The sequence below is a fragment of the Penaeus chinensis genome, chromosome 14 (genome assembly GCF_019202785.1).
Source record: "Penaeus chinensis breed Huanghai No. 1 chromosome 14, ASM1920278v2, whole genome shotgun sequence".
NCBI lineage: Eukaryota > Metazoa > Arthropoda > Malacostraca > Decapoda > Penaeidae > Penaeus > Penaeus chinensis.
In genome coordinates, this window is record NC_061832.1 from 765,427 (window position 1) to 780,426 (window position 15,000).

A 15,000-nucleotide genomic window follows, 5' to 3' on the forward strand; every position below is an offset into this window, starting at 1 on the left:
TTGTATGATAAAGAAGGTTTTGAAAATTGTAAATTCAAAAATGATTGTAGTTTTTTATTACAACTGCAAAATTATCCAGAGTTATCACTACAGGAGTTACCTCAATTACTGAAGTATTTCAGGAGGTATATTGATTAATGAGTTATTTCTTGCAACACTGCCATTTCAAGTATGCAACTTTCAGCAAAGGCCAACAGTACTTCACACCATAACCAACAGTGCTCTTTACTGTGCTGTCCAGTGGCAGATATCTTTATAATATTAGAAATATTATTAGAAAATTAATAAACTGGTGAGTCAGGCAAGGACATGTGGTCAAAAGTAAAAGCAAAGTGCATGCATGTCACCAAGACCAAAGTGCCTTAAATAAACCCCCCCTCCCCCCACACACTCATTAATAATAATAATAATAATAATAATAATAATAATAATAAAAATCTTGGCTGCAAAGTTTGACACTCAGACACCACTTGAGGACACCTTTCTAAAGCTTTCACCCACAGACTGGCTGCACTGAATGCGATATGCCACGACAATCAGGAAATGGGCCATCTCTATTAATAAAGTACATAAAGTATATCTAAAACAAATGAGCATGAGCAAAGTAAAAGTTGTTTCCAAAATCTCTCACACTATATCTATTTCCTAATCTATTTTCTAGACTTACAGACTGTTTTCATTCTCTGCTTTGACATATTAATAATCTAACATCATCAAGAATGCTTTGAAAAAATCTAATTATTCTCTCGTACCTCACAGTTGTTTAGGACTTTTATATACCACATTCTATATCATTGCATAGTGAGGAAATTCACACCAGATGCATCACAGGACCTAAAAGCCTTTGGACATATTACTACAGTACTACTTTTAAAACCTTTTGTTTTTTTACTTAAAAATCCCTGCACAGGTAGATGAACAAACAAATCTAGGGAAAAAATCTGACCAATACTTACAGTTAAACACTATAACTGATGGACTAGAATCATCTCCTGTTTGGACAGAACTCTAAGCGTGAGACACAGAAGAACTGATGTGTCTTAATCCTTTCTACTTCTTTGAAAGTTTTGCCTTTCCTGACAAAAGGTACAATGCCTTAATCATACAACAGCATGAACAAATCCACTGCAGACCAAGCCTACAGCCTTTGGGATATTACTGAGTAGAACTGTCCCACCAAACCTACTGCCAAGAACCAGCAGTTGATCAGTATCATGCATACAGTATCTAATGTGGTAAGATTTACAACAAAACAGTATTTAAATATGTTCTAGAGTTTGTTTTTATTTTTTGCATAAAATAAGATAAGGTAAAGAATTAATCCACTTTCCCCTAAAAAATAGCTACTTTGTTACATGATTACTTCTAGCTAATAGAAAAATCACAAACACACGCACAAATTAATGAAACTAATGTCCTCTTCCATAATACATTGCTTGCAGTGAAGTTGATGCTAGTAATATTAATGGTGATCATAAACCACAGACTGTTACAAAAAACATGCAGTGGGAAGATTAGTGAAAAAACCTACCTGCTAGTGATGAATGCCAGAGTATGTTGTATACTGAATATATCAATTATCCAGGAGAAAATGTTTTCAAATATTTACAATACCAAAAAAGCTCTTGTATGTTCTATGAACCATAGATATTCCAAGATTTATCTGTTCATCACTATCTGATGAAAACATGTTTATTCACTCAAAATGGGAAATCTCAATATGCCCTAAGCTACTTGGTCCCAGATCCGATTCTCTTAGCTATCTACTGTCCTGGTAATATTACATTTACATTTCCCCAGGGTAGGAAGGTCTTGGCTACTTCACAATGTAGTCATCAATATGAATCATACTGGCCCATTAGTTCAGCATGAGAGGAAACATTAACCTCTAATGCCTATGCCAAGGAACTCAAACCACTTCAGCATCTACAACAATTCAAAGCCACTTTTGTAATGCAGCCACTACACCTTTGTGTCATTTTTATCCCAAATGAGTGCTTATGTTTTTATAAATACACATAAAAAAAATATATAAAATTTAATATATTTATTTTCATATGTTTTTTTATGTTATAACTGCAGAACATTATTTTTAAAAAATTCCAAAATATCATGGACTAAAGAACCTCAATGCTCCTGAATATCACTGAGCAGAATAAAGATGGGTAAAGAACTCCTAGATCTAGCTATCCTATGCAATTAAAGTATCATATTAAACATATTGAAAACTGCATACTCTGCACAGACACACACACACACACACACACACACACACACACACACACACACATAAAAAATAAAAAAAAACAGCAGCAGCAGGAACTCTGCTCACCTAGCTCCCCAGAGAGTGTGTTACAGCCAGATAAGGCTAGTGGAAGCCCAGCCAGAAGATCAGGTAAGCCTAGCTTTACAAAACAATGCAGATTTTCTACCCAACTCCCTATGCTGAGCAAATGCATACTGAATTTGCCATAGCATCATATTCATACCATACTTTACATTGTCAACTTAGCATACTCTATAATACTTTCACATCAACAATCTTCATCAAATGCTATGAGGTCTCTGATTCCAGTAAATAAGGTCTCAGATAACATTTACAAACAAGATTGCAAGACCCAACAATGAAATGACAGGTCTCTTACTGTCCCACCATTCTACATTCTACAGTACAAGCAATTACATCCATGAAAATACCAACAGACAATTGGTGCACAGTTCTGCAAACCAAGCTGCCAATTTGAAGAGACAAATCCACCAGACAAGTACCAGGAGAACAATAAAACATACAGAAAAATATAAATAAGAAAACGCGAAGTATAAAGACAACTGACCTGTGCCTGACCATGGACTCCCAGAGCTCCTCCTTCTCGGGGGATGGCGATCGCGAGCGAGACGAGAGAGGAGGCGTGACTCGTGTTGGTGTAGTGGGGCAGGACACCTCCAGAATAGGGGGTCCCGGCTCGCCCGTGGGGGAGGTCACTGTTGACTCTCGTCGGGAGGAACCTTGCGATGGTACTTCTATTGGGGTTGCAATGGAGGCAGATTAGCAACAGGAAATGGTTTAATAATTTGCATTTGCTGTGCACCATCTCTACATTTTTTGATTATCTGAATTTCCTTCTCTGGCAAAGCTGCAAAGTTCTGCCAAAGAATCCAAATGTATACATATCTTATAGAAAAAAAGAATAAATTAATTTATTGAAAAAAAAAAAAAGTTTTCATGCAATTACCAAACCAAGTTTACAGAAATTAAGCAAAATTAATTGGAAATGGAATGTATTTCTTCTGCTTTTTCAAAACTGTATAAGTTTATAAATAATGGGAATAAATATATAAAATGCCATAGTAACCATAAATACAAAAACTTTAAATTAGATAAACATATAGACAAATAATCCAAAAACTATTTCTTAATAAATGCAGATTCCCATTTCCCAAATACTTTTCTCGTGGCATTTTTCACATAAAACAAGAATCAAAGACTCAGAACAGTCCTTAGCCTGATTCTACAATTCTATTTTTACATTTATTTATCATGCTTTTCTTTTTTCTTTTTTTTATTCCTGACTTTTTTTCTTTTCTTTTTTTTCCAGGCACTATCAAGGTACTGTTCTACAGCTCTATTCTTCAGGCATTTCTGAAGGATTCATACATTCAAAATAATGTATAGTTTTCTGTTATGGTAGTCTGATCATTTATGGACTTGTACTTAGATATTAATCTGTATCTGTTGCTATTTCATGTTAGAAAATAGAGAAAAGAAAGTAATTAACAATTAGCACAAATCATATATATATATATATATATATATATATATATCTTGTTTTTAACTAACTGATACCGTGATTTTTTGTCTTTTTTTTTTTTTATAATGCAAAAAATTCCAGTCACATTTTTTTAAATCAATATTAATATTTTTTATTATTATTATTATTATTATTTTTTTTTTTTACTGATAAGTTTAAAAGACTTGAGTGATTCTGGAAGCCTGAACCCTAGTTAAGAACTGTTCACAGTCTTGTTCGATATCAATTAATTTCTTCTCCAGCATGTAGTGCACATCCCTAAATTTGCTGCATGAGATAATATCTGGTACACTGCAGGATTCATTAAATGCATAATAAATCAAGATATGTACATTTAGAGAATTTACTCTAATGTTATTCTTAAACCACATGAAGTTAGTAATGGGATGAGTTGGTTATACAAACCTTCTCCAATGGACACAGCATCTTAATTCTATTTCACAACACAAAAAACAGACCGCCATTCAACCACTGCAACACTTAATTACAGTCAGTAGATAACAATGGGAAAGTCCACCAAACACCAATGCTGCAAAAGCAAATCTCCATGATTCATTACCTTTTTTTTTTTTTTTTGCACAATAAGACAACAACACTTCAATTCAGACACATCAAATTCAGGGTTGCTGATTGTTCAAGACCACAGCTAAATTACAACTCTACAAATGCAACTATTTTCTTCTCAATATCAATGCTCAACTGCAATATATCAGATCCACATAGACACATAAACTTCAAAAAGAGAAAAATATACTTTATCCTTCATTTTGATATTATAGTGAAAATTGTTTTTCTTAACTATTTTGAGATTTCCAAATAATGAGGTTTGAAAATAAACATCAAATATCTATATAAAAAGGGAATGAAGATAAATATATTCATCAATATCCATATATATATATATAATATATATATATATATATATATATATATATATATATATATTTAAATATATATATATATATATATATATATATATTTAAATATATATATTTATATATATATATATATATATATATTTAAATATATATATATATATATGTGTATATATATATATATATATATATATATTTAAATATATATATATATATATATTTAAATATATATATATATATATATATACATATATATATATTTAAATATATATATACATATATATATATATATTTAAATATATATATATATATATATATATATATATAAATATATATATATTTAAATATATATATATATATATATATATATATTTAAATATATATACATATATATATATTTATATATATATATATATATTTAAATATATATATATATATCTAAATATATATATATATATATATATATATATATATATATATATTTAAATATATATATATATATATATATATATATATAATATATATATATATATATATATATATATATATATTTATATATATATATATATATTTAATATATATATATTAAATATATATATATATTTAAATATATATATATATATATATATATATATATATATTATATATATATATATTTAAATATATATATATATATATATATATATATATATATATATTTAAATATATATATATATATATATATATATATTTAAATATATATATATATATATATATATATATATATTTAAATATATATATATATATATATATATATATATATTTAAATATATATATATTTAAATATATATATATATTTAAATATATATATATATATATATATATATATATATATATATATATATATATATTTAGATATATATGTATATATATATATATTTAAATATATATATATATATATATATTTAAATATATACATATATATATATAAATATATATATATATATATATATATATATATATATATATATATATTTTTTTTTTTTTTTTTTTTTTTTTTTACTGGAAAATGGAGAAAGATATAGGAATGTATACAACTGACTTAGTGTTCAAAAGGCAAAAAACTTTTTATAGTGCTCACAATTTACTCTATAATTCCTTAGAACATTTATGACTAAAAAAATTTCCCATTCACAAAACTGACAGTTATATACAAAATATATTTCTAGACCCTACATTACACTGCAACATTATCTGTTAAATGCAATATTATAAAGCATAAGCCTCTCTTTAACCTACAGCAGTGAGTCTTCTACTTCTACACCACGACCACTGTCTGGGGTATATCTTCATCCAAGCAACTACTAAGACAAAACACTCTGTCAGGCTTGGATGGGAAGCTCACTCACTATGCAAAATTAAATGTGTTACTGCTACAATTACTGCTGTTATATGGATGGATTACACTCTTGTCTCATTGCATAAACACTGATCAGTTTTGTTAGAAGTATGTGTAATTTGGGGGTTTTGTTTGGAATCACAACAAAATCATCCTTCTTATAGGCTTAACAATAACTATGTAGTTCTTCACTAGCTTAAAACTTCTTATCATAGTATTCACTTTTATGAAATGGGTCTCTCACAAAAACAAACTCCAGTTACGTTCAAATAAAAATCCTTGTATCTTCAGCAGCTAAACTTAATCTAAACAAAGAGGTTGAACTCTACAAGCTTGGGTCCAAGATATATTTACCTAGAAGTTTACACCATTCAACTTTCAGCCCCTACCTTTCTTAGAACCTTTGTGAAGCATGACAAGGGACAGGACAGTATTAAAGCAGTACACATATCAGCAGTTCCAAACAAATCTCCCAAAAAAACATGTCTGTACAATGCTCTCTTAACACAAACGTGTAAGAAGAACCAAGACATTGAATACCTAGTGTCAGTCCCAATGTAGGCCCATACGCTTTGGAGGAGAAAGAATCAAATGTTATAGTATTTCTGTAAAATCAAATAAATAAGCTTTTAAAATTTAACAATAAAATGGCATCTGGTGTTTTGATTAGATCAATATACTGGTTACTTTTTATTACCTAAATATTCACATGACATATTTCCCTGTAAAACATGTCTGTTGAAATGTCAGTCACTCAGATATTATCCTAGTGTTATAAATGCCTCATAATCTAAGGTCTGTTATATTAAGACTGATTCCGCAGGTATCTTTGCTGAAAGGTAATGTGACAGCTGTGATACTTCACTGCATTTCTTTCAAGTTTAAGCTTACAAATCACAATTACAAATTCATTTTTTTTACTCTAATTCATCAAGCAATACTATATTTAATAACTATCATTCTGAAGACTCTCTACAACAACAAAATTAAAAAAGTAAAGAAACAATTTTTAAAAGTTCATAACTTTGACAATAAAAAAAAGAAAAAAGAAAAAAAAGAAAAAGAAAAAAAGAAAGAAAAAGAAAAAGAAAGAAGAAGAAAAAAAAAAAAAAAAGGTCATTTACTTCAAATAACAATCAGCTGTCTCCAATATGACCTCCATAATATTTCCAGACAGAACTTGATATACACACGTTTACCTTGGGTTACATTTCTTCACTACTGAATGATCCAATACCTGCAAAACTGATTAACACCTATATACTTAAAACCATTCCTTAAGTTATACAAAGGATAAACTAGCACACACTAATTAGGTTTATCTAGAGTGAAGTATAATGAAGCAAACTGCTTACTGTTTAACACTAAAATACTTACCTGATACAGTCAGCATATAGATGAAAATTCCACACCGAAAGACATTTCTCCCCTACATTTCTGTAATACTGTTGTCACCTTGGTTTGATTGATTTGTGATTATTTAACTGCTGAAGCTAAAGCAAACCTCTTTACACAGACCTGTGTTTTAGCCCTGTTTCTGGTGTTAAGACCAAGGGGAGAGACACCAACACTTCCCAGATCAAACTCCTTCATTCTCTTTAAAGGATGCACACAAATGCAAGGACAAATTCCCAATAGGAATGAAATCCATTTTTCTTACATGACCACCTATCCCTGAATATTCAACAGTTACACAGAAATCTTTGAGATGAGGGAACCACAAAACAAAAAACTGAACAGAAGGAAGCCCTGCTCTTGATGACAAAGCTCATCATGTATTCTCCAGCACAATTCAGGGAAGTTCAGCTTCATTATCACTGAGATCATAGCAATCCTCAAAAAATATCCATTTTATCAAGTAATAAAACAAAGAAAGACAAAAGAGGAAGACCGCAACAGCAAATCTGGATCCAGTACTTCTAAAACCCAATTAAAAATTGGTGTTTCAGGACTGAAAAACCTAAGCATTTAATGCTCACAAGAAATTGGCATCAGAGAAACTAGCCCTGCCAGACCTTTGGATCTTACTGGTGACTCAAGGAGAGAGTATGCAAGAGAATCAGCATGAAATTTTGCATAAAGCTTCTTCAATAAGAGATTATTAAAACAATGACATCAAGGAGTAATTGAAGGGGGTGATGTTTTACCCATCATCCTTGACTATGGTTAAGATGAATGTTATTTTTCAATAAAAACATTTGAAAGACTTTGAAAGGCTGTAGCTGAACACCTAGTGAAGAGAGAGCCATTAAATTCCACATCTGTACAGCAGAGAAAACTGAGAACAACTTCAATTGTCTTGGCATATGTATATGCCACCTTGAATGCTGGCCCAGTCTCACTGGGTAAAGCATACAAATGTCTGAAATTTATCATGAGAGAGAAAAGATATAATACAACCATTACAATGGAGCACTTCCACCTTTCTGAGAATGAGCAATCCTTACTATATATGACCGAATGGTAAAGATGCCAGAACATACAATATAATACTTAGAAACTAAAATGAAAATGAAATTTAAATGAAATTTGGTTAGTACAAGGCTTGCACAACATTCCACTATGAGAAATCATACATTCCTATACCACTGGCTGTTTTAATTTTCACATACAGTTCATGTTCACCGTCACTGTGATTTCCTAAGGTTATCTATAAAGCCAATTACACAATGAGAGACAAAAAGCCAATAATAATACCCACATCAAGGCCTGATTAAGCTCACTGCCAAATTCAGTTAAATTCTGACTAGACTTAAAATCCAGCAATCCATATACTTTGCCAGTTATCGTGGCTTTCACAAGTGTGCCTGCAGATCATGGCACAGTTACAAGGGGAATGGGGGGATAATGACCCCCACTTTAGTCAAGTTCAAGGGAAAGGGGAGGTGTACATTCACAATATATACATTTTTACTATACTAACCCACAGATCTTTACAATACCAACCCACTTATCTTTAAATATTCAATGAAAAATCTTTTTGTCTGCCCCATTTTAAAAACTTTGACCAAACTACTGTCTGTAGATATGATACTTCAAAATGACAACTGTAAAGAGTAAATTCAAAATAATAGCTCTAGCATATTGAAACATCTGACTAGCTAACTATATGCTCAAATATAATACAACCTTAGGCTGAAACATATCAAAGCACCTCTACATTATTCAAGAGCTTTCTGGTGTCCCCATTCCAAGATTTGTAAACATTTAGATATGAATTAAAAGAGTTAAATATTCAATACATAATCTCTTTCTTCTTTCTCTTGTTTTTTGATGACATATCTTGTAATTACAGGGGATTCCAATTATTCACCATTAACAAGAATAGGAATAAATTATAAAAGAATTTAATGTAGACCAGAACTGTGGTGTCCACTGGTTTACTCAAGCATATGATGTATATGTACATTATCAAAATAATAAGAAAATCTAACAGAAAAGAAAAATTCAAACGTTATGAAAATGGCGCAATTATTATTCACAAACTCAAAGAGGCAGCCAGCAGGTGGCAGAGGTGACAAGAAAGAGGGAGGGGCTTTGTTCAGGTATCATCACCTTTTACATCATCCATTTCATTGCCTGGCTGTGAGAGGTTAATATAACACCATTTAAAAACAGAGTGAAGGGTAGTCTGATTCTTCCTTGCTTCTTTTACTTTACAAATTTTCAAAAAAATAATTGAAAAATCAAGCCCTACAGCCCTCTTAAAAGCCAGTATCTGCTGCACATTTCCATTTTTTCCGCCCTGACAAAAGAGTGAAACAACAAATAAATGAGTAATGAATAACTGGGATTCCCTGAATATATTTATCTCTAATAAAACCCATTATCACCCACACCACTCTCCAGTTTAGTGGACTGCTGGATTAATATCATTGTAATCTTTGTGGCACTACGGAATTTATCATGAATTATTTGATCATTACCAAGTTACCTATAACTACAAAGAAATGGCTTTACTACATAACACAACCACAGTGACAAGTTTGGCATAAGAACTGGACATGAGGATAGTTTGTACCTTCACCATAGTAGAAAATATGATCTAGTCCGGATCTTCTTCGGGAAGGAACATTTGCTGGAAGGTAAGAACAAATCACATTATTAAAATCGGCTGATGCTCTCACTATCCAACTCTGCATCCCTTTCAGAGCATTCAACATCAAAAGCGAGACCTCTATTTCTTTATCACTGAGCAATTCTACAGCAAGAATAACAATATGTTCCTCCTCTTCATTAACCACAAACAGTTTCCTTTTTCCTCTCTCCAAGTCCCCTTTTTCAGATGGAAGCATCTTGGGTTAGAACAACGGGAACTATCTCACAGATGACCTGGGTCCACAAAGGTTAACAAGGTCATTGTGAAAGAGAACAATTCCACAAAACATGAATTGCTGGCCTTAACCTTTGCCTAAATCTTCCGCAAAGAAGATGAAGACTTGTAGTCAAACTCTTAGACACAAAATCATGTTCTGTGGATATTGATACTTCCATTATACCCATTTGTACATCCTACAAGTAAAGGATTAAAGAGACCACTTCCACTTTTTTGCACCTGTCCACCAGTTGATGATCCAGAGGAAATGTACTTATCTCCCCACCCAAGAGGAGAAAGTGAGAAAGTGAGAAAGAGAAAGAGCAAGATAAAGAGAGAGAGAGAATGCATCCATGATCAACAGTTCAGCTTCGTGTGTGCTGCCCATGCTGGCGAGATTATCCTTGCCAAAGGAATTAAGCAAAGTGACAGTAAATCCACTAGAAAATAGCAAAGAAGAGGAAAACAAATAAAATAAAGCCTATAGGTGAAGCCCGGGTTTAGTAGCTGTAGTGGCATAACAGTACCTCATGTGCAGATTTTGTGTACCATCTCTATTACGTAGTAAGTAAACTTAATTTTTAGTGAGTAACCAAAAAAAAATCCTCAAACAACTGCTAAAACCAGTGTTATTAACAATTGTTATTACCAGAAACAAAAATTATCAATGACAAAAAAATGTAACATAAAAAAAATTAGGGGCCAAATTACTTCTGCAATGTCCTTTTTAGCCCCTACAATGAATCTAACTTCATTAAATTTAATTCTCTTACTCTTGTGTTTGTTTCTTTCCTCCATCACATATCTACTTGCTTCTCTTATCTTGCAAACTAATGAAGAACAGGAAAACCTCATACTGAATCCTATATCAGAAAAAGCCTTCGTTTCATTTTATAGCTGTTAGCTTTGCAAATATGGACTATTTCTGAGGTACATGATAAAAAAGAGCATATGTCTGTTAAATATAGCAAAGAACCACATACAAAATTTGTGTATCACTCAAAGAAAAGAGCCTGTATTTAAGAATACATAAGGCTGTTTCAAAAAAGAAGCCTTCAGCACAGTTCTGTTCCTAGTATCCAAGTCTCATGATAAACAAGTAGAAATGTGAAAGAGGAGAGAGGCTCCATAATACAAGATTATGCAGAGTGAATATATGAGGTCAAAACTCAAAAATCTAGTATCAAAATTTCTGTATATACAATCCAATGCCTTACATCTAATAACAATGTTCATCTACTTTGCATGGCCTCTCAATTCAATTACTTACATCTAATACAATGTTCCTACTTTGCATGGCCTCTCTAAGCAATTACACATTTTCTACTTTGGAGCTTTATATGAATATCCTTTATTGGATGATTTCTCTCAGCATGTAGAAAAAAATGTATTCCAGATTCTATGCCTTATCATAATACTTATTTTGCATTTTTGAGTTCTGACACTATGTGCGCTGCTACTTAAGCAATATTCATCAGTAAGTTAGATTTTGAAAAAAAAATATACGAGTAGGAAGAATATGTTGGTGTAATTTTGATATCAATCATTGGTGTTACTTGTGTTTTTGTGTCTTAATTTTGCATTACATTTTATCTTAACTTTAACCTTAGCCCGCTGATGATGGCTATACACACTATCTACAATGGTTTTGCTTTACAAATTTTGCTTACACAAAGGTGGCTTCACCAGCCCTTAGTCAGCAAAGAGTCAGTTACAAGGTCTACCTCAGCTCACCTGCTTACCAGATCCCTCCACATTATGTGAATTTTTTTTATCACAAATTCTGTTATTATTGTTATTAACACTGTGATTATTCTCATTTTCATTCTCATTATCATAATGTCACATTTGTAACAACTGAAACTTTTCTTTCCCCAAAATTCAAGGAATTGGGTAAACAGATGAAATCAAGTATGCCTAGAAAATGACTATATATTCAAATAAACTTTATAAAACAAAACCGTAGTGGATAATGCATGCATATGTGATCTCCCAACAGGTTAATTTTATCTTATTTTAAACTTAGATGTAATAAATTTTCCTACAAACATCCAAGACCTTATCAAAATCTAATCCTCTTAAAACAATTTTTTTCATATTATATATTAAACTTAATTTCAATAAAGTTTCCTATACATTCTAAAAGCTAAAATTTTCCTATAAAATGTATTAATCTTAATCTAATCTGAACTTAAGTCTTCTCTATCATGGCTTAAACTTTAATTAAATAAATTTTCCTATATTACAAAGGCCTTATTACAGACCTAAACTTTATCCCCCTGATTCGAACTAATTACATCATGCATTAATTCTTTGCTGACATATTGAAAACACTTCTTTGCTGACATATTGAAAACACTGACTGACAAAATAGCAACATATAAGCAACTGTAGGAGTGCGTTTCATGAGCGAACACTACTGGACGTCAGGACTAACACAAGAGCTGGAAGGGGCAGAGGCAGAGTATGTACCTTCTACAGTTTCCAGTTTCTGCCTCTCCTTGGTTATAGCACTTGCTGGAAAGCAAGAAAGAGTGTGTTCACTAAGATCAGACTTAGAGACCCACAGATCTTAAATACATTAGGTTAAAGGAAGAAATTATAGTCCTTAACCTCTGAAGGTGAAGTGGAAGACACTTTACCCTCTGAAGCAAAAGACCCTAAGCTATTTAAAAAAAAAAAACTCAAAGTAACTAAGATTTGAAAAAAAATAAAAATAAGGCACTGTGCTGACTGTCACAAAGCTGTAGTCTCTGTTGTGTCTCTGTATCAAATATCACATTAACTAAAATGATCAAACTAATCTTACATAAAAAAAAAAAGTATGAAAATGAAACATAGCAAAAAGAAGAATATTATATGACTTACTAAAAAGGAATGCAGTTTCTATTTTTATGCCTCCGGGATTTCCCCCCCCCCCACTTTATCCTGGGCTGCCATTCTCCATTATGGGGAATTTAGATCATAGTGGTATCTCTCTGGAAATTCCCATCCAGCAAGGCAATCCTTGCATTATTCCACAGAAGACTTCCTTTTCCTTCATTTATAAAAGGCTTGATTAGCTGGGATTCAACTTGAAATTAGATTCCTGCAACCTCAGCAGCAACTGCATACAAAATCTAAACCTCAATAAGTCTTGTTCCCCTTATTCATTCACTCTATTGTCTAACTCTCTGATTCTCAGTCATTTACCAGATTCTTCTATGCACACACTTTCTTATTTAAAAATTACAGTCATATCTTAAGCATAAACTTTTTACCATTTTCTTGTACCTGATGAAGAATGGCCAACTATGGAACCAGTCTTCTACAATGGTCCCTCATTTCTCCTCAGTGTCTCTCTGCAATGGCTCCAGCCTTTCTCAGAAAACAGAATTGCTATCATGCATGTAAGGACAACCATCCTATCGAAAATAACAATTATTGGTCTTAACTTAACTAATCTCATTTCTGTCCTCCACTGACTTTGTTTGCAACAATGATGCTCAAATCCTACAAAACAAAGCCAGCAAAAGGAGTCTGGGACTAGATCTCATCCTAAGGTAGCCTAGACTTACCAAAACCTGAAAAGTGAAACACTTATCCAATTCAGATTAAGGAATCACTGTCTGACTCTGCCATTACCATGCAACTGAGTGTATAACATCAAAAAGAAAAAAGAAAAAGAGTGAGAAAACATAGCAACAAGAAAGAGTGAGAAGTAGGAGAGAAAAGAGACAGCAGATTAAATGAGAATATTAAAGTATTGCCTCCTCTTCAACAAGTCATACCTTTCTCCTCATCAACAAGCAGAGTACGGGATTTACGGATGGTTCCCTTGACGGAGAACCTGCGCCGGGCAGAAGGGTCTCTGATGGATTTCTTCTCACCAAACCTTTAAAGGGAAAACAAAAGATCTTCTTAGTATATGAAGATGGACTAAAGATGGGATAAAAGGATAAGAGGGAGAAAGAGAGAGAAGGTCATAGGGAGGGAGAAAGAGAGATGGAGGGAGAGAGGGAGAGAGGGAGAGAGGGAGAGGGAGGGAGGGAGGGTGAAAGAAAGAAAGAGAGAGAGAGAGAGAGAGAGAGAGAGAGAGAGAGAGAGAGAGAGAGAGAGAGAGAGAGAGAGAGAGAGAGAGAGAGAGAGAGAGAGAGAGAAAACAGTCAAAGAAGTATTTGCCGTTACCAAAGAACTGTAATATTCTCTGGTACAATGACCAAAAACTCAAGTCCCCAGAGCACCAGTGAAAGTCAGCCATTACCTTGAAGACATGCGGACAAGGTCAGCCCTCCTCCAAGACAGGGACCCTCGCATCTGCTTCTCCAGGTAGTCCTTTACTTCTGGTTTCAAACCTGAAGGGAAACTCATCTTAGAGACATAATTTATATGCAATACTTACATTTTATGGCATCACTTTATAAGACAGAAAGAAAGGTGCAGTTCACTTTACACTAAACAATGAAAAATAAAAATATCTTACATTTCTATTTCAAGATCTAAAGTAACCTTCCGGTACTTAACATCATCTCTTGTACATAAATTTCAATAAAAGCTGATCATTGAGTCATTCATTTATGACATTGTATATCCAATATAACTAATTCAAATATTGCTAACACTTATTAAGTATTTGTGTATATA

At 32.2% G+C, this 15,000-nt stretch overlaps 1 protein-coding gene across 12 annotated transcripts in view; it reads right to left on the reverse strand.

The window, feature by feature from the left end:
- The window catches only part of LOC125032574 (probable phosphorylase b kinase regulatory subunit alpha), a 93,546-nt gene that overhangs the window by 59,710 nt on the left and 18,836 nt on the right, over nucleotides 1-15,000 (reverse strand). For 4 of the 12 annotated variants that reach the window (XM_047623808.1, XM_047623803.1, XM_047623806.1 and 1 more), the window contains exons 14-20: nucleotides 14,621-14,711; nucleotides 14,148-14,251; nucleotides 12,850-12,894; nucleotides 10,084-10,140; nucleotides 6,603-6,632; nucleotides 2,835-3,021; nucleotides 1,183-1,185 (exon numbers count right to left, since the gene is read on the reverse strand). In XM_047623808.1, the coding sequence (XP_047479764.1) occupies nucleotides 1,183-1,185; nucleotides 2,835-3,021; nucleotides 6,603-6,632; nucleotides 10,084-10,140; nucleotides 12,850-12,894; nucleotides 14,148-14,251; nucleotides 14,621-14,711 (517 nt within the window). The remainder of the gene's footprint in view (nucleotides 1-1,182; nucleotides 1,186-2,834; nucleotides 3,022-6,602; nucleotides 6,633-10,083; nucleotides 10,141-12,849; nucleotides 12,895-14,147; nucleotides 14,252-14,620; nucleotides 14,712-15,000) is intronic. The other 8 variants (XM_047623810.1, XM_047623811.1, XM_047623809.1 and 5 more) reach the window with 8 other exon arrangements.